The sequence below is a fragment of the Bidens hawaiensis genome, unplaced genomic scaffold (genome assembly GCF_021521415.1).
Source record: "Bidens hawaiensis isolate Kalapana, Puna unplaced genomic scaffold, B.hawaiensis_p1.1 tig00024982_1, whole genome shotgun sequence".
In the NCBI taxonomy this organism is placed as follows: Eukaryota; Viridiplantae; Streptophyta; class Magnoliopsida; order Asterales; family Asteraceae; genus Bidens; species Bidens hawaiensis.
Window position 1 is genome coordinate 248,282 of NW_027493963.1, and position 20,785 is coordinate 269,066.

Sequence of the window (20,785 nt, forward strand, 5' to 3'; positions counted from 1 at the left end):
TGTTCTATAAATAACATGCTCCTCTGGATTCGATACTTGACTTACCCTGTCTAGAGGTGTACAAAAAAGCCGGTTTCGAACCCGACTTAACGGTTCCTACCCAGAACCGGACCCGAACCTACCCTACCCGCGGGTATGGACCGGGCTTTGGATTTACCCCCATAACTGTACCCAGAACCGGGCCCACCAATACCCGATCAAAACCCGACCTAACCTTACCCGAAACCCCGAAAAAACCCGATAGAACCGGTCAAATACCCGACTATACCCATAACCGGTTCCTACCCGGACCCGATTTTGATTTTTGTTAACCATACCCGGAACCGGTTCCTACCCAGTTCCAGTTCCAGTGAATACCCGGTTTATGCACCTCACACCTTGTTGTCTATAGGTAAAATAAATTAGGTAAAACAACAGAGTTTGGGCTGGGCTCTTCATTTCACAGGCCCAAAAGGGTTGACTGACATAAAATGTGCCCTAAAACCCTAACCATTCGTTCACTCACTCGTCACTTTGCGTCAGGAAGGCGAATTGAAAGCTGCTGCTACCATGGTAACTAATTAATTAATACATCATCTCTATGAATGGATAAGTTGACGTATTTCTTGTATTATATTGTGTGATTGTTTATCTTCGATTTGAGGTTTTTAAAGTAAGCTCAAGTTTATCGATTGATTTAGGTTTAACTATTATTATTTGTTTAATTCCATATGCATTTATGTTTTTGTTACCGTTAAGTTGTTGTGGATCTGTGATATTAGGTTGATAATTTTGTTAATTGATGATTTTAAACAAACAAAAATTGAGGCTTTTGATTATTGCTTTTTTATTTAATTATTTTGTTTGCTGTTGGTTTGTTACTTTAGATCATCTTTGATGAATTTAGTTTGTTGAAAATTGAATGTTGTTTGTGACAATATGTTGTAATTTTTATGGATACTGGCTGGCTATGGTATACTGTTATTCACCTGCAGCTTCTAAAACTAGTATATGTTTGTATTGGTTTCGATTATTGATTAGTAAGTTTATTTTTCATTATTTTGTTAGTCGAGGAGAAAGACGAGAGAGCCTAAGGAAGACAATGTGACCCTTGGACCTGCTACCCGCGAGGGAGAACTTGTTTTCGGTGTTGCTCACATCTTTGCATCTTTCAATGACACCTTCATTGTAAGATTAAACCAAACCTTTTCAATAATAATTGAATTGAATTTTATTTATGAGTTATTTTTGCAATGCAGCATGTGAATGATCTCTCCGGAAGAGAAACAATGGTGAGAATTACAGGTGGGATGAAAGTTAAGGCGGACAGAGACGAGTCTTCACCTTATGCTGCTATGCTTGCTGCACAAGATGTTACCCAGCGTTGCAAGGTTACTTATTATTTATTCATCTGCACAAATACTTTTACAAGGTTGTTGATTGTTTTGATTCATTTTAGGAGCTTGGCATTAATGCTCTTCACATCAAGTTGCGCGCTACTGGAGGTAACAAGACCAAGACACCTGGTCCCGGTGCTCAGTCTGCTCTCAGAGCTCTTGCTCGTTCTGGCATGAAAATTGGCCGCATAGGTAAGTTATCTTTTATTATATAATTAAACGCACACACGTATGTTTATGTATGTATGTGAAAACCTTTGTTTTAAAATGCCTGCATAGTGGCTGATGCGCTAGTGAGACTGCATCTGCTGCTGCGATGCGTTGCATTTTCATGTTGCGGTGAAAATTCGATTGTTGCAGTTTACCCAATTTAAAACCAAGGTGAAAAAATAAGTATTTAATTAATGAGCGGACCTGTTTTATTTGTGCAGAGGATGTTACACCAATTCCAACTGACAGCACCAGGCGAAAGAGTGGTAGAAGAGGAAGGAGGCTGTGATTTCATTATATCCGCTCCTCCATTTTCAGATGTCGTTTTTTGTTGGATCGAGGCTGTTTTTGGATACATGTTATCTGTTGTTTTTTTATAGACCAGTTTTGTTTCTAGTTTGTTGAAAAAGAATGGAAGTTTAAATTTCCCGGTTTTAACCAGTCAAAAAAATTGCTTTAAAGTTTTTATTTGAATCTTAATGATTTTGCTGGTGATCTTTAACAAAAAAGATGAACTGATGGCGTTTTATAAATTGCCTTCTTGTATGAATACGTTAACATTTGTCATTGATGAAGAAAACGTAGTGTTTTTCCCTTAATTCTTTGAAGAAATTGTGCTTGGGACTATGGTCTATGCACGGTTAAGAATGGTTGTGTTGAAGTACTTTAAAGAAATCAAATGGAACATGGCAATGAAGATATGAGGATTAGTTTGTGACAATCTGACTAGTTACTGGTGATGACTTTTAACTAAACTTATATTGAATAACTAGCAAGAATAGTCAAGTCATTGTGGATAAAATTAAGGTAAAATTTTAAAATAGTGAGTGAACCCAAAGTAGACAAGAAGCCTAGTTTCTAGTGTGTAAGCAACAATGATGCCTCTCTCCTTAGAACAGCTCCAATGGAGCTACTTTTCAACAGCTATTGTGGGTCGGCTCCAAATGAACCTATTTTCACAATTTCACCTTTGAGCATGTAGGCACCATCTTGGCGTTATCATGCTGTTTAGGCTCCTCAATTGTGTGGCACGTTACTTTATGTTGGTGTGTGGTCATTATTCATGATATTCAGTTATAGGCTTAACGGGTGTTTAGTGGAGCTTCAAGGCAATATGTGTCACTTTCTCATTGGATGTGTCTGGTCATGAAGTCTTGATTATATTTGATGGCTATTTTATAGTACAACCAACGAATAAAGCCCGGCCACCCAGGATAATCCAACGGCAAAAAGCCTACTATGGTGAAACTTGGTTGGGATCGGATTCGAATTTGAGACCATGTAATATTCAACCTAAGTCTTCACTTCTCCCATGCTAAGCTCATTTATTTATAAAATTGCTTTTGTTTAAATTATTTTATGTCTTAACTATTACAATATTTAGTTATAGTTTACCAGTTCATTTATAGTAAATCCTCCCATAAATACTCACTTCCTGTCTCATCGATTCAATTGTTTGGCAAGGGGTTAGACAATGGTGCAAGGTGGATCCGATTTAAGCTTTCACGATCAGACATTTTTAAGCTTCACTTAGCGGTTCGAAAGGGAGATCAATTTAAAGAAATTATTGCATTCTGATCATCTCTTGTTGGTTGATTATCTCTTGTTGATGCATCTACTAGACCTTTGGAGGGCTAGGAATGAGTTTATTTCTATATAAAGAAGCCATTGTTAGAAAGATTTTGGACAATTTCAAGTCTCTTACGGTTCAAAATTAGGTTTAAAAAAAGCTCAGTCACTTGGACAAGTTGGTGTAATTTTTTTTTTGTTTATCTTGGGTAATTTAAAAAAATAAAAAATTGATCTTTGAGCTGAAATAGCATTCAAAAAATTGGAACAAAAAACTAATCATTTTGACAGTTTACCCTAAAATAAAATTTTCAAGTTTTAGTTTGGTTTAGTAAACATGAACCACCACAAGCATCACCAGCAAAATCATTAAATTCAAATCAAAACTTTAAAGCAGATTTTTTGAGAAAGTCTGGTTAAAACAGGCAAACTTAAAACAACCATTCTTTAAACTAGAATCGAAACTGGTCTATAAAACAACATAAAAAACATGCGACCAAAAACAACCTTGATCCAACACATCTGAAAATGGAGCAGCAGATATAATGAAATCACAGCCTCCTTCCTCTTCTACCACTCTTTCGCCTGGTGCTGTCAGTTGGAATCGGCGTAACATCCTCTGCAACAACAAAATAACAAGTCACCTCATTAATCAAATACTTGTTTGAAAATGCGTAAACTGCAACGAACAGATTTTCAACGCAACGCATCGCAGCATCAGATGCGGCCTCACAAGCGCGTCAAACAATATGCGCGCATTTTAAAACCAAAGTTTTCACATACATGCAGAAACAAACATACGTGTGTGCGTACAATTATATAATAAAAGATTACTTACCTATGCGGCCAATTTTCATGCCAGAGCGAGCAAGAGCTCTGAGAGCTGACTGAGCACCGGGGCCAGGTGTCTTGGTCTTGTTACCTCCAGTAGCGCGCAACTTGATGTGAAGAGCATTAATGCCAAGCTCCTGAAATGAATCAAAACATGATATCGATTACTTGTGCAAATAAATGAATGATAATAAACGTAACAAGTAACCTTGCAACGCTGGGTAACATCTTGTGCAGCAAGCATAGCAGCATAAGGTGAAGATTCATCTCTGTCGGCCTTCACTTTCTGACCATCGTTTCTCTTCCGGAGAGATCAGTCACATGCTGCAAATAATACGTAAAATCAGTTTGAATGATGATTATTATTATTACAATTATTAGAAAGATTTAAACTAACTTACAATGAAGGTGACATTGAAGGAAGCAAAGATGTGAGCAACACCGAAAACAAGTTCTCCCTCGCGGGTAGCAGGTCCAAGGGTCACATTGTCTTCCTTTGGCTCTCTTGTCTTTCTCCTCGACTAACAAAATAAAAACAAAATCAGTAATTAAACCAACAGAGACAGATACTAATTTTAGATGATGCACCAGGTGTTAAATAACACAACATTATATATATATTTATTTATATATATATATAGGCAAAGTATAGAATGAAAACCCACTTAAGTTGTAAAAAGCCTATGTAAGATCGCTTTTTTTGTTACATGTAATATATATTGTTACATTTAATACAAAACATCGAAAACATAAAAAAAAATGTTTTTGCTATTTTTTTACTAATTTTTATATATTTTTTCAGAAGAGAGAAAATGTAAATTAACTTTTACATTTTTTTATTAACTTTAATTGTGAACTACAAGATTTAATCTTTAATTAAAAACATATGGTTAAGAATGGATTTCTAGAGATTTTACAACTCTTCGAGAACTTAACCCTATATATATATATATATACACACACCCTGTCCATGAAAAAAAAATTACAAACTTATTGAAAATTGAAGAAACACTAACCGGACCCACGGGCAGATTACGGGTAACCTGGGGGTTAGATAGATGTTTCCCACGAGGGGTTAGACCCAGAAAAGATGGTTCTTCTGATAACCTGCAAAACAGACACCGTGAGCTTGTCACTGAGAAGGGGGGGGTTCCTCCTTGTGACCACCCTCCGGCGTGAGAATCAGACTAGATTGCTCTTTAAATATAAATGTATATTAAGAGATTGCTAGAGCAGATATCAGGTATAATATGATGATAATATGATAAGATATGATGGTCATACCATTTGTGGTATTTATAGCCGAATGTAGGTTTCCAAGGAGGTGTGGCCGGCTGCAACAGTATTCCTGTTCCACCAACAGTAGCCTACGCACATGCCCTGCTGGTAGTTGGTGGGTAGGTAGCGGCTGATAGCGACCAGGCCTGCTGTATACTATTCATTTTCCACCAACTGCCGGCTACGCACGTGGTATGACAAGAGTTGGTGAGTAGACAGCGGCTAATAGTGACGTACAGTGCAGGAGCATGCTGCTCGCCATACTGTTGTCAATAAGCTGTCGTATCTTTAGTCAGATCTTTTGCCCATACCTCGTCAGGTACAGTACAGAAGATCTTCCTGTATTGTACGGACTGGCTTATTTGGGCGGGAGTATTCCCCCTCCCGCCACTGTGCGGGATTGTTCCCGGCTTTGCTCATTCCTTCAGGTGACACTGAATGATCGAGAGCTAAGTGCCTTGTGCGTGTAGCCTTGCTGCGCGGGTGGCCTTCCCTAATGGCTTGTATCCGAGGCTGCGGGGACAGGCGGAGTCCTTCACCATTGGGAGGCATTTCCTGCTGGAACAACTTGCGTACTGCGCGTAAGGACGTCACGTCTCTGAGCATGGTTGGTCCTGCGGATCCAGTTGGTTTCTGCGCAGACGTCCCTGTTCAAGGTGAGTCTTGCGGGTCCAACTGGGCTCTGCTGGGACCTACCTCTTCAAGTCCCCCCAGTCCAATGTTCTTCTCATGCGTGTTTAATAAAGTGAGGTGAACTTTTGGACTTAAGCAAAGGGTTTTGAAAAGGGTTTTTTAAGGTTTTCCATGGGGATTCTTCCCGCGGAAGTCCTTGTCACTTGCAGAAATTCCCGAGTTTCCTGCTTGGTCTTTGGGTATGATGCGGGTAGGTCTGTAACCTCCTCGCAAGTCAGGAGCGTTGAGTCCCACTTGTGTGGATTCTCCATGAGGTTTTGGTAGTTTTGAACATAGTGATCAATTATGTTAAAACCACCAATTCCATCCTGGAGCTTCAAACAACGTAGTTCTCGACGTTCCCGCTATGCGGGGATGTTATTTCCGTTTCCGCAAGCATTGCCCAGAAGATCCTTCTTGGTTTCAATTCCCAGCGGAGCGCTAGGTATGTGAAGGGTTTTGCCTTAACACTGTACCAGCGCTCGTCTTACGGTTACTTTACTTCCAAGGTATTCCTGGCGTCAATTCCCTGCGGGTGCTAGGTATGTGAAGGGTTTTGCCTTTACACTGTACCCGCAACCGTCTTATAGTTACTTGGTTGCCGAGGAATATTTGGCTTCAATTCCCTGCGGGTGCTAGGTATGTGAAGGGTTTTGCCTTAACACTGTACCCGCATCCGTCTTACGGTTACTTGTTCGCCAAGGTTTATTTGGCTTCAATTCCCTGCGGGTGCTAGGTATGTGAAGGGTTTTGCCTTTACACTGTACCCGCATCCGTCTTACGGTTACTTGTTCGCCAAGGTTTATTTGGCTTCAATTCCCTGCGGGTGCTAGGTATGTGAAGGGTTTTGCCTTTACACTGTACCCGCATCCGTCTTACGGTTACTTGTTCGCCAAGGTAAGGGGTATTTTCCCGCTTACTTTTTAATATTTTTAAATTTTGAATTTTGAAATTCGAAAGGTTGGTGGAAAGATAAGAACAGTCCAAACCTCTGAAACGTCGTGCGACGGTTTCTTCTGACTGTGTCAGGACGTGCAGGAAGTTATGGTGACGTGACAGTACATGGTCATTCCAGACGCTTTTTCAGGCGCGTGGGTGCGATTTTTCGGGCGCGTGGCCGCGAAATTAATGGTACGCGTCCTGTCAACAGCTGTTGCCAGCTTGCTTTTTGCCACGTGTCATAGTTTCATTGCACCTTCGTTTTCTCTCTCCTCCGCATTAAATTCATCGCATTAATTGCGATTAGTATATAAAGGGGGAGAGGGCTCTTTGTAATCCACACTTTCACCCTTCTCTTCTTCTTCTTAGCGATTTCCGGCAAATACTCACCTTTTCAGGCAAGCATTTTCCCGAAATCGTTTTCTTCTTTCTGCAAGATGTCTTCACGTGATCTCGAGTCTACAGCCGATGACAAGAGTACTGCTGGCGAGTGCCAGTGTGCTCTGCCCGGCGATCTGTACCGGTATGTTGTCAGGAAGTTCATGCTCGATCCTCTCGAGCCTGAGTTTCCTGAACCCCATCAGACCGTGTACGATGCCCCCAGAGGCAAGATCGGGGTTTATGCAGCATTCTTTGTCTATGGGAATCTTAGGTTCCCATTGACAAAGTTTGTTTACCGTGTCCTTGAGAGGCACGGTGTTCATTTGACCGAGTTGCACCCCATGGCGATCGCCAAGATTCGCCACTTCGAGTGGGTGTGCCGGATTTTGGGCATCGAGCCCCATGTTGACCGCCTGATGACCTTCTACACTTGGAGGTGCATCCAGGGGTGGTATACCCTGACAACCCGTATCAAGGGTTTGAAGATTTGCGCGACCGAGCGCAGTCTTCGCGCGTGGAAGCGGGAGTTCTTCTTTATCTCCGCTCGCGCCATTCCCCTTGCCATGAAGTTTAAGAATGGGCAAGCTCTCCCAAGCCTTCACGCCTCCAACTACCAGGAGGCGGAATGGTTTTCGAGGATATCTCGGATCCAATCTCCGGTTTACCGGTTTGCGGAGTCCGGGATGGTCATGTTGGGGATGAGCCGGGTCTGGAAGGCGGCGGACGCGCAAAAGGTTCCGATCGTCCTCGAATACGGTTCGAACTCTGTTCCTTACGGTATGCTTTCTTTCCTTTTGTTGATTTTAAATTTCTTCTAACTTTTTCCCTGTTTATTTCAGAGGGGAACGACCTGCAGTCGCTCCTTAACCCGCGGGAGGCTGACGGTCCCGCACGGATGGGTACTCGCGCTCTGGACGAGAACGAGTTGCCCATCCTCGAACAAACTGCGGATCGGTTCGTGGAGGTCTATCCGCTAGGCCATGAGATCCTGAGCGCCAGGCGGCCAGGTAAGGCGCTCTTCAACCCTCGTCCCCTCAATGTTGAAACCTCTGCTGGAATTCCTCTAATCGTATGTTCTGATGAGGAATCCGCAGATGGTCCTCCGTTGGTGCGGAAGAAGAAGGCTGCCGGCGGGAAGGGTAAAGAGAAGGTGGCCTCCACTGCCGATCCGGCGCCTCGGTCTGATTCGGAGACCGAGAGCGAAGAGGTGGCGGGGAATCCCGGTGGTGACAAGACCAACATTCCGGAGGCTGTGACAACTGTCACCGAAAAGCCCAGGATGACAACGGTGACCGGCGTGAAGAGGCCGGCTCCATCGGGTTCATCCCCGCCCGTCCGTACTTTTAGGCTCAAGAAAACCCGTAAGTATAACTTTCTTTAGCTTTTATCTTCATAGCTTAATATCGTTTTAACACTTATCATCTTTACGCAGGCGTGGATGTTGACGCATTCCAGGGTGGAGCGCAGAGGAGTACCTCTCCGCCAATGACGGTAAGCCCGGTCAGCCTACCTGAGGCGACGACCCAGGCGGCTGCGCCTGCGCCCGCTGGTTCAGTTGCTCACTCCTTTGAGCCGACTGTTCCAGCCGAGATGACGTCACCGTCGGCCGTGAGTGCGATTTTTACAGCATCCTTCACCGAGCCGGCGGTTACGATTGCTGCGGATTCTGCGGCAGCGACTGCGGCGGCTGCTACCATGCCCCCGCCACCGGCAACGACGGCCGGTCCATCAGGTACGCATGGGGGTTCTCGCCAATCTTTGCCACCTTCTCATCTGCCTGACCTCTTGGATGGATTTCCTTTGGGTTCAGGTGATGGGTTCGGCGGCTATCGGCCTGTTATAGACCCTACAGGTGCGTAGGGTTCCTTTGGCCCTTTTTCACTTATATAATTTTTATCATCTTTTCCTAACCGCCTTTTGTTTTTTGCAGTGTCGGATTCCAATGAAGTGTGTGTTCCACGATGGAACATACGCCGAGGAACAACCCTTCGTACCCCTGTGGAGTGCGTGGAATGGGCTCGTCACGCTGCTCCCAGTGGTGCGTTGGGGGAAGCCATGGCTAGCTACCAGGAGGGTAGGCTAAGCAATGAGCTTCGGGTTCTCCTGGCCCGGATGCAGCCGCGCGTCGAGCTGCTTTGTCGTGAAAACGACAAGTTAAAAGCAGCTCGCGCTAAAGAAGTAGCTCAGGCGCGGGCTATCCGGGAGGAGAACCAAAAACTCTCCGCAGCGGCTGCGGAGAAGGAGAAGGCCTTCAAGGCCCTTGAGGTTGAAGTTCAGGCTCGACTTGAGGCCCGTTCCAAGGCTGCCCAAGCTGTTAATGAACAGCTTCGGCTGGCTAAGGAAACTGCGAGGAACGCAACCGAGAGGGCCACCAAGGCTGAAGCTGTTGCTGAGCCTCTACGCGTGGAGAATGAAGAACTTAAAGCCAAATTAGAGGCTCTCCAGCAGGCTCATGATGCCTTGGCGATGGAGGATGCTAAGAAGCTTCAAGAAATCCTGGACCAGAGGGGGGTGCTTGACCATACCGAGCGTAAGCTAAAGGGCGTCGAAGAGGCTGCGGCTAAAGAGGTGTTGCTTACCAACCTCAACAAGAGTGTAGCCGAACGCGCCCGTAACGAAGCTCAAGCTGCCCTCCAGGAAGCTCTGGTTGCCAAGGAATGGCTTCTTCGAGAAGCGTTGTCTCAGGTATGGTTTCATGTCTTCACGCTTTTCTTTGTAAATAGAAAATGTTTGACACTTGTATATTTTCTTTTGTAGGTTGTGCATCGGGTCTTCTTAGAGACATCTTACGACGATGCTATGAGCGCAGCCCTCAACGCTTCTCACGAAGATGGGGAAAAGGCCGGCTTCCTGCTTGGTCTAGGGTTCGTTGAGAAAGGCATCCCGCCTTCCAACTTCCCTTTATTCGATGTAGATACCGAAGCTGTATACGACCAAGCAGTAAATCAATACGCCGCCTTCCCGCATCCGGTGGTGGAGAAGGTGAATGAAGTTGCTGCTGCTGATGAAGGGCTAGCTATCCTCAAAGCTTTCCTTGAACTGCCACGCTCTACTGATGGGGCTGGTCCAAGTGGAAGTGGCCCTGAAGAACCCTTCCCATTGCTAGGATAGATTTATCTTGTATAGATTTATTTTCTTGTAGGCGGGTAGTTACCCGGCCATTCTTGTAACGAATATTTATGAAATATAAATCTTTGTGCGGGTAAGACCGTTTCTTTTATTGGATTCCTTGCTTTATAAACGTTATACGACTTGCATACTTTAGTTTAAATTAGCAATTTTCCAAGTGTTTAGAATAAGTTAACCTTTGAACGTGGTAGATAATAGGTGTGAAGTTTTGCTTCCTCTTTCGTGATTGTGCGGGTAGGACCGTCACTTGCACTTAGTAGGATGGCTAAACTTTACCCATATCTGACCTGCGTGTAGGTTTTCCTCATCTTTTTATGGAATTTCTAAGTGTTTAGGATAAGTTAACCTTTGAACGTGGCAGATAATTGGTGTGAAGTTTTGCTTCCTCCTTAGTGATTGTGCGGGTAGGACCGTCACTTGCACTTAGGATGGCTAAACTTTACCTATATCTGACCTGCGTGTAGGTTTTCCTCATCTTTTTATGGAATTTCTAAGTGTTTAGGATAAGTTAACCTTTGAACGTGGCAGATAATTGGTGTGAAGTTTTGCTTCCTCCTTAGTGATTGTGCGGGTAGGACCGTCACTTGCACTTAGGATGGCTAAACTTTACCTATATCTGACCTGCGTGTAGGTTTTCTTCATCCTTTTGTTAGAAATTTTCTTTTGACCCGTTCGACGCGTGGTTGTCAATAGGTTAGTGTTCGGTTCCCTTTTTCATGATTCATGCGGATAGACCGGCACTTTCATTTAATGGGATAACTGAACTTTTCCCCTTCAACTGACCTGCGTGAAGGTTTGTCGTTTCTTGGGTTTATGTGGGTTTTGCCGCCTTCCCCATGCGACTTTTCACGTAATTATGCGGTGAAAACCGGCATATTAGTGTTTAATAAATTAACCGTTCGACGCACGGTTGTTGATAGGTTAGTGTTCAGTTTCCTCTCATGATTCATGCGGATAGACCGGCACTTTCATTTAATGGGATGACTGAACTTTTCCCCTTCAACTGACCCGCGTGAAGGTTTGTCGTCTCTTGGGTTTATGCGGGTTTTGCCGCCTTCCCCATGCAACGACTTTTCACGTAATTATGCGGTGAAAACCAGCATATTAGTGTTGAATACATCATAAAGTATAAATGTAAAATTATCAGCATCGATGTTTTAAGGAGAATCATTTCCATTAGAAGTGGCTCTTGGCCTTTTCTTTACAAATTTGGAATTGATTTACATGCAAACTGTGTAAATGAGCTCCCTTCTATGTTGTTGGGATGGGAGTGCCATCGAGCCGATACGCACCTGGTTCGGGATCTCGTTCTTTACGCAGCATGTAGTCTCCATATCGAAGCTGGAATTTTATTCGTGTTTTTCCCAGCTGGGGTTCTACACGCATCAGCCTGCTCAGCGTTCATTGCGCCACGAGGTGCGCGAGCGTCCCATCTCTGACAAATGCTTCGACCATGTCTTTCACGTCTATGCATTCTTCGGTGTTGTGGCCTTTTGTCTTGTGAAAGTCACAGTATTTACTCTGATCAGCATTGTGACGATGTCGGATTATTTGAGGCTTTGGCCATGGGAGCTCCTCGGTGGCGAATATCTCGGTGACGCTTTTGGTGAGCGGCGTCCACCTGGGGTTCTGGGTCGATCGTACGTTATCCCTTCCGCCTAACCTATGTTGCAAGCCGGATGAGGTGTCAAAGTTTACCCTTGACTGCCAAATGCCTAGCTTCCGCTTTTTGTTTAATCGGGCGGTAAGGACGTTGTCTTCCCTTGTTTTCTGGGTGTAGAGGTTTGTGCTCTGTGGGAGATCTCTACCCAGTTGCTTCTCAGTTTCCGCGAAGCGTTTTGCTGCTGTCATGATGGCATCCCATGTGGATGGCATGCCATCTTTACCCGTTAAGGTGCGGATGAGCTCTGGGTCGTTCGCGCCCTGGATGAAAGCAGCGCGAACAAGATCTTCGCTAATGTTACCCAGACTAAGTTTCTTCGAGTTGAAGCGAGTGATGAAGTCTAGCAAAGATTCATCTGTTTCTCGAATGCATTTGAGGATTGTCCATTGCTCCTCGGTATACTTTCTTTGCTGGCTGAAGTGTTGGCTAAACTTCTGTTGGAAGTCTGCCCAGTCGTAGATGTGGTTGACCGGTAGACGATCGAACCACGCTCTAGCAGCTCCAACCAGTGTCATTTGGAACATGTAACACCACGTAGATTCCGTCCAACTACTGACGGTTGCCCTCGCTATGAATCTGTTCAAATGATCATCGGGGTCAGATATACCATCATATGTGCCTATGCTTGACATTTGTTTGGCACTTTTTGGGGCGATTGCTTCCGCAACGTCCCTTGCAAATTTGGACGTTCCCGCATTTGCAACGTTTGGTCTGAATGCTTTGGAGAAGTCACGTGGACTTCCTCCTGTGCTTTTTGGTTTGAAGGCTTGTCCAAAATGCCTTTTCTGTTGGGATTCCGTTTCCTTACGCTTCCCTTTTGCCCTATGGCGAGGGTTCGCGTCGGAGTCGGATTCCTCCGAGTCATCCAAATATTCGAATTCGTCGGCCTGTTGTACGGAACGCAAGCGTTCGTCCAACTCAGCCTGGAATTCCTTTTGTCGTGCCTCCGCCCATGCCTTAACTTCATCGAGAGTTTGGCGGGGGAGTCTTCGTTTCTCAAACTGGGTACCGGTGGATCCCAGTAGGCGATCATTTACTGCACTTGCCCCAGCTTGAGTAACTGGGGTAGTGTTCGTAAAATTTACTTCACTTGCCCCGGCTTGGGTAACCGGGGTAGTGTTTGTAAAAACTGTGTTGCCGGTATTCCCCCCAGTAGCTGGGGTTGTGGTTACCGGAATTTCTCTAACCATCTCTGTAGAAGTTTGAAAAAACTGGAGAAAAATGTTCTAGCTCTATGCACGAATGGCGCCAATGAAGAAACACTAACCGGACCCACGGGCAGATTACGGGTAACCTGGGGGTTAGATAGATGTTTCCCACGAGGGGTTAGACCCAGAAAAGATGGTTATTCTGATAACCTGCAAAACAGACACCGTGAGCTTGTCACTGAGAAGGGGGGGGTTCCTCCTTGTGACCACCATCCGGCGTGAGAATCAGACTAGATTGCTCTTTAAATATAAATGTATATTAAGAGATTGCTAGAGCAGATATCAGGTATAATATGATGATAATATGATAAGATATGATGGTCATACCATTTGTGGTATTTATAGCCGAAGGTAGGTTTCCAAGGAGGTGTGGCTGACTGCAACAGTATTCCTGTTCCACCAACAGTAGCCTACGCACATGCCCTGCTGGTAGTTGGTGGGTAGGTAGCGGCTGATAGCGACCAGGCCTGCTGTATACTATTAGTTTTCCACCAACTGCCGGCTACGCACGTGGTATGACAAGAGTTGGTGAGTACGCAGCGGCTAATAGTGACGTACAGTGCAGGAGCATGCTGCTCGCCATACTGTTGTCAATAAGCTGTCGTATCTTTAGTCAGATCTTTTGCCCATACCTCGTCAGGTACAGTACAGAAGATCTTCCTGTATTGTACGGACTGGCTTATTTGGGCGGGAGTATTCCCCCTCCCGCCACTGTGCGGGATTGTTCCCGGCTTTGCTCATTCCTTCAGGTGACACTGAATGATCGAGAGCTAAGTGCCTTGTGCGTGTAGCCTTGCTGCGCGGGTGGCCTTCCCTAATGGCTTGTATCCGAGGCTGCGGGGACAGGCGGAGTCCTTCACCATTGGGAGGCATTTCCTGCGGGAACAACTTGCGTACTGCGCGTAAGGACGTCACGTCTCTGAGCATGGTTGGTCCTGCGGATTCAGTTGGTTTCTGCGCAGACGTCCCTGTTCAAGGTGAGTCTTGCGGGTCCAACTGGGCTCTGCTGGGACCTACCTCTTCAAAAATATTCTAAATTGTTAGCAACTTCCAAACAAATTTCATCACTATCACAACAAAGATGATCTAAACTAAACTAACCAACAACAAACTAAATTAAAAAAAAGAAAAAGCAATAACTAGAGGCAAACTACCTCAAGTTTTATTTGTAAAAAATCAATTAACAAAATTATCTCAGATCCACAACAACTTAAGGCTAATAAAAACAACAACAATGCGTATGAAAATGAAACAAATTGATTCATAAAGAGAAATAGAGATGGTATATTAGTTACCATGGTAGCAGCTTGCTTTCTTCAGCTAATAATTCGGCTCCTTGCAAAGTGAATGACGAGTGAAAGAACGCGGGCAGCGTTAGGGTTTTAGGTCAAGCCTTTTGAGGCCCTGTTGCATAAAATGAAGGCAAATTGGGCCCGGCCCAAACTCTGTCCAATCTATTTTATAATATTTTTTCTTAAATAAATATATAGATATAGATAGATAGAAAGTTATATTCAATTTATACTTAACTAGTGTGTTGCCCGGCGGGTAGGTCGGTAAAACATGGGCGGTGGTAAATTCAAGCGTTGAGTCTGTAACTCGACGCGAATTTGGTCGGTTTCGGTTACGTGTATTATTGTACCGGAACTAAAACCAAACATAAAACAAAAAATTATAAAAATCGAGGTGGACCAGTGGGGCGGCGTTAGTTGGTAAAGCTCGAAAATTGGTAAAAACCCAACGTTTATCGATCCCTGGCATTGAGTTGGTCATTCTACGAAAATTCGGTCGGTTGTCATCACGTTAGTGGAACTAAAACAAAACACGATGAGTCTACGAATTATGTTGGTTTTTGTCACGTTCATTCCGATACCATAACCAAAACAATTTTCTTCTCCAAATTGATAACCATAAAATGTCTTCTTCCCATTCATGACCATTTTAAAAGCTTTGTTTTCAATTTATTCTTAGCCATGTAAGGCCTTAAGTCATGCAGACCCTCGAACTCGGGACACAACAACAAATCCACCAGGCCCTCCAACTCGGGACACAACAACAAATCCACCCACATCTCTTAGATAAAGACCACAACCATCCAGCCAAATGCATCATTATTTTTAAAACATGAAACTATTACTAAATATACTAAAACATATTTACACTACATTGTGGCATCAAACTTCTTAAATATACTAATTAGATAATTTTATCTTTTAATTTAGACCCTGCATGCATAACTAGGAGTGTTAAATGTGACATATTGGGTTAAATGAGTTGCAATTAAATGTATATAATGGGTCAAATTAAAAAAAAAGAAATGAAACGGGTCAAAACGGGTTGACATTTCTCGAGGTTTTTTTTAATATAACGAGGAAAACGGAGGAAACTTTTTAGTTTTTGATTTATATTTCGAGTTATGAATTTTTAATTATTTCTTTTTTGAATTTTTTAATGAGGAGTTTCTGAAATCCCAACCCATTTCAAAAACCCGTTATTAAAATAATCAAAATAAAAATAATTAAAAAATCATAACTCGAATATAAATCAAAAACTAAAAAAGTAAAATAAAAAGTTTCCTCCGTTTTTCTCGTTATAAAAAAAACCTCAAGAAATGTCAACTTGTTTTGACCCGTTTCAATAATTTTCTTTTTATAGTTTGACCCATTATATACATTTTATCACACCCCATTCAACCCAATGGGTCACATTTGCCACCCCTATATACATAACTAATGCATTACGTATGTGCGGTTCGACAAGCGGTTTTAATCGAACCTTGCACCAAACCGAGGAGGCCATTTTAGATGTCGTGTAGAGTCAGATTCTAGTTGTACTTCAAGGCCGAACCACTAGGTTTACTCTATAACTGAATTTAGTATTTACCCTCAATGTAGCTTTAAATTTCCACCATTTGCGATGAATGCTTTGATTCTAGGCCTACTGTTACAATGTTCGAGGATCACCGCATCCAATGCTTGGAGGCATTATAAGCTTTTTTTAAATTTTAGATTTTGCATTTGACCTTGAGTTCATGATGAATCTTGTTTAGTGTCTTGAGATTAAATTGAACATGTGGAACATGATTAATGATTTTAAGAATAGATGTATACCAAGTGCTTGATAAATTAATTTAATTCACAAAAGTTTATTTTATTTTATTGGCTGTTAGTTAAAGTTGATGAGAACATGTTAATGCCTCCAAAGTCCAAACTAGATATTTGTTAACTATTATTGTGCTAATCAAGATAGGAAGTTGTCTTGGCCACAAGTCCATAACACCTTGTGCTGAATACATTTAAATCAGTATAGGCGGTTATCATCCCATCTTAAAAAGACTTACTTAGGTATTTGAGGTAGTTTCAAAAGCTGTTAAAAGAAAGACATTTAAATGACCAAGAAGCTTACATATTCAAAAGTTTCATGGATGTTATATGCAAGTCCATAAGTCTAAATTAGTTCCTATTAGTCGTTCGTAATTTGACTTTACTAACATAATCTGTACTACGTTTGAGGGTACAATCATCTGCTTACTAAAAGATTCAAAGTTAACACAAATCATCTGAACGTTTTACGTGAATTTGTTTGGTTAAAGATTTTAGTATCCTATTATAGCAACTCATATATTATTAAACAAACTCCATTGATGAATGCAACAATTTGGCTACCATTAGTTCAAATCTAGGTAGTTCTCCAATGCAGCTCCACTTGAAGCTTGCCATTCTTTGAATCAATAAGATGGTATTTCTCGTTGATTCGTTTATTCTCCACGACATCCGCCAAGTTTATATCAATATAACCCAAAGATTCCTAACAAAAGGAAAGACAAACATTAAACAAAACATAAATCTTGTGGTGAAATTAAAGGATCCATTATACCTTTGGATGAATGAGTCCCATCCTTTTGGAAGTACTAACAACTTCCAAATGCAGTTTCTCGTTAATTGGTGGCTCGTCTAGCATAAATGAGAACTCTTCTTCCCATCTTGGATCACGATTCTTCTTCATAGGCTACAAAAATTCCATAAACAATTCGCGATTTAGTTAAGTAGTAATGCTACATTTTTTTTTTCTTTAAAAAACGAGTTATATTTTAAAAAGACTTGATGACATATGAGGGGTTTTTTTTTCTGTTTTTTTTTTAAGATAGCAAATTCTATGTCTTGTAGTTAAGAATACTAAGGTTGTCAAATAGTGTTCTAGATTTTTGTTTTATAGCAGCTGAACGGCTAAAGTTGCTATCTGGCGTAGCGACTACACCTAGATAGCTGTTGTTCCAACTATAAGGTGAAGTCGCCACCACAGATAACAACTTCAACCACCACAAGACAAAAGTTGCTATCCATTAAACGGATGGCATATATATTTATATAAATAAAAACAAACCTTGGTTCTTCTTTCTTCCCCGTGGAAATGCATACGAACAGATGGATTCGTGTGATGTTTCCCTTCAAGATCTTCGCCTTCATGGATTATAACGACAAGCAAGCCTCCGCCTTCAGGAGTTCCAACAGGAGCCTTTTGTGTTGCACTCACTTCTTCAGCATCAGTTGGCATGTGATCTTCTCCAAACGGCTTGTAAATCAAAATAAGCACGATTTGGCCACGTGACTTATCGTTTTGTGTGTCGTTTGGGTCCATGTTCTTCAAGAGATCAAGAGTTAGAGTCTTTGGCTCTTCAGGAGTAAGATCTTTCAATGGCACTAAATTCATCCCCATTTTGTCATGCTTTCCTACCTACTTTACAAACAAAAATTAGGCCTTTGACTTTTCAAGTCAAACTAGTCAACATTTTAACTCAAAACTATTGTCCACCTTTCTGTTACTCATGAAAACATACCGATTCCCAGTCGTAAACCATAATTTCTAGAGCTTGAACTTCCGGATCTTTCACAACTAGATTGAACTCTTCATTCCATTCGGGATTCAAGTTCTTGTGTTTGACAGTTGTTTTCTTGGATGGAAGCTTGTCGTCGGTTAGTTTCAGTTTTGCATATGGATCAGAAGCACCTAAAAGATCTTTCTTTTTAAGCTTTATCGCCTTTATCACTTTCACAGTCAACATTCCAACGGGCCGTTTCATTGCTCTGACATTTCAAAATTAATTATGCATTTCAACAAACGAAAACATATAGTGGCAGATCATACTTACTTTGCAGGATCCAATATCTCTACCTCGAGTACTTTTGGCCATAAATACATACTTGCAACCTGATCTTTGATTAACTCCTAAAAAATAGAAAAACAAAAGTAAGCCAAGACCAATCTTGGTGGTAAAATTATAAAAAAGTTGAATTCTTAAAAAAAAAATCCATTGTAGTTTCTTGGTTCTTGAATAATCTTTACCAAAAATCCAATCTTTTAATCTTCGATTGATGTTTATCGATTCTAGATTGGTGTTTTTGAAGATCCTAAAGTAAAAAGACTGAAAAAAATATACAAAACCTGCACAAATCCATACAAGCCTGGAATCGACATGAGATCCGCCCCGCCTAATTTTAATCCAAAATCAACACGAGGCTGGAAAAACAAACATATGTTACCAAAGGTTTTAACTTTTAACATCAAAATTTTAAAGTTGCATACAATTTTTAGCCTCTAGATTTAAAAAGATTGTTAGCTCACCTTTTCCATAAGAGAAACTAGAATTTTACAAAAACATGGAAAGGTTGGCACCAATGGCTTTAGAGTAATCCTTGGAGCAGCAAACACTTGCAAATCAACCACTTGGACAGTCGGTCTCAACCCGAACGCCTTAATACCCACACGAATGTTAGGATTTGCCGCCCATTTGAATGATGGTTCCATTATCATCTCCTTTTCGTCAGTCGTATAAACTTTCATTCCTGAAATAATAATAATAATAATAATAATAATAATAATAATAATAAAAATAATAATAATAATAGCATTAAGAGATTTAAACAAGTTTAACCATGAAAAGTAGGCGGTAGGGTGCCCAATGTAAGTGAATCGAATTCGATTTCATCAATTTTGTACTGAGGAGTTTGTTCTTTGATCATAGGTTCGGTTGTCGCAAGTATGGTTTTACAAATTGCCTAATAAACATTGCAAATATTCATTTAAACCGTTGCCCAAATGCAAAAGAATATAAACAAGACAAGATATATAAACCACCTTGTCTAAGTATGGCCACATTACTTCAATAAACTTGTTAAGCCAATCAACCTATTCATAAACCAAAAGTTAACATATAAACAACTTATGTAACAAGAAACAAAACGCACAAAACATACGCGATCATGGTCAGGATTTTTCACCCAAACGGGTATCTCCGGGAACATTCGTTGCAAGGTAGGCTCATCTTGTTCAACCAAAGGCTTTATTTCAGGAGTCTTGATGATTCAAAACAAATTAATAACCGTATTAAGCTATGAATTAAACCTTAAAGCTCACTATTCACTCTTAACACGAACACAAATCGACTTATAACATAAAGTGAATAATAATTAGGAAGTTAACCTCAACATCAGAAGATTGGATGAACATGAAGAGAAAATAACCAATCACAAGTCCAAGTACAATTCCAATCCCAAAACCAAAAGCCCCTAAAATGGTGCTTATAACACCCATTTTCACACTTGTGTCAGATCAAACACAATTTTCTCTATAATCCCAAAAGATTAATATGATCCAAATTGCATGATATTATAGAAAAAAAAATCAAAATGTGTGATTCAAGATTGCATAATATGAAAATTAATATATGTGTATATATATATATATTTGTTGCAGGGATCAAGAGATTATCATTATCAAATAAGAAATTTAAAATAAAAAAAACGGAAATAATAAAGGAGACAAGGTAGAAGAACATGAAACTGCCAACACCAAAAGGGAAAATTGAAGAAAGCCAAGCGATATTTATTGTGGTCCCTTGATAATTGCAACATTATTATTATTAAAACTATAATAATAATAATTCGTACATGTGATACTACTAGTACGAGGAAAATGGGATTTCATCGTGCATTGGATCCAAACTCATTGGGTTTGCTTTGTGTTCTAATGTTCTTGGGTAACGGTTTTTATTTTTATTTTTATTTTTGGAGGGTTTTTACGAAATTATATTACTTTGAGTAGGTTAACTTATCGTACCATAATCGTTTAACGTACAATAATCGATAGGTACGCGAATCATGCTCAAGCCGTTTTACAAAACGCTCAAGCCAAGAACATAAAAAATGCTCAATGTTAAAATCCAATACGCTCAAACCCATATCAGTTTTCCTTAAATACGCTCAAACATCCATAATACACACAACGTTTTTCGTAAGAAAAATAAAAACTTGATTGATTAATGATCCAAATTTGTTTTTCGAACTTCTTGGAAGTTTACGAAACTCATTGGTACTTTTTTCGAACTAAAAATAGCATAATTGAAATTTAAATTATTTGAAATGTACTCAAATATTAAAAAAAACAATATTTAATATATATTTTTTAAGTTTATTAATTTGATCGATGAGGTGGATACAAGGGCGACTTAAGCCAGCGCGTTGTGTTTTGTG

General features: G+C 41.2%; 1 protein-coding gene and 2 pseudogenes across 3 annotated transcripts; 1 reads left to right on the forward strand and 2 right to left on the reverse strand.

The window, feature by feature from the left end:
* Nucleotides 1-534: 534 nt before the first annotated feature.
* On the forward strand, nt 535-2,034 carry LOC143570417 (small ribosomal subunit protein uS11z-like). The gene is made up of 5 exons (XM_077056076.1): nt 535-552; nt 1,048-1,167; nt 1,239-1,370; nt 1,439-1,568; nt 1,808-2,034. Exons 1-5 carry the CDS (start codon nt 550-552, stop codon nt 1,873-1,875), a joined length of 453 nt encoding a protein of 150 aa, XP_076912191.1. The 5' UTR covers nt 535-549; the 3' UTR covers nt 1,876-2,034.
* A 1,535-nt stretch (nt 2,035-3,569) lies between these two features.
* Nucleotides 3,570-16,055, reverse strand: LOC143570423 (small ribosomal subunit protein uS11z-like; annotated as a pseudogene). Its single transcript, XR_013141929.1, has 5 exons — nt 16,032-16,055; nt 4,388-4,507; nt 4,195-4,310; nt 3,994-4,123; nt 3,570-3,774 (listed from the first exon to the last, which is right to left on the reverse strand). The product of XR_013141929.1 is annotated as a small ribosomal subunit protein uS11z-like (transcript).
* Nucleotides 16,056-16,773: 718 nt separating this feature from the next.
* Nucleotides 16,774-19,858, reverse strand: LOC143570418 (synaptotagmin-2-like; annotated as a pseudogene). Its single transcript, XR_013141928.1, has 11 exons — nt 19,737-19,858; nt 19,511-19,609; nt 19,392-19,442; nt 19,189-19,312; nt 18,879-19,099; nt 18,699-18,773; nt 18,383-18,482; nt 18,094-18,338; nt 17,640-17,990; nt 17,133-17,264; nt 16,774-17,063 (listed from the first exon to the last, which is right to left on the reverse strand). The product of XR_013141928.1 is annotated as a synaptotagmin-2-like (transcript).
* Between the last annotated feature and the right edge of the window lie 927 nt (nt 19,859-20,785).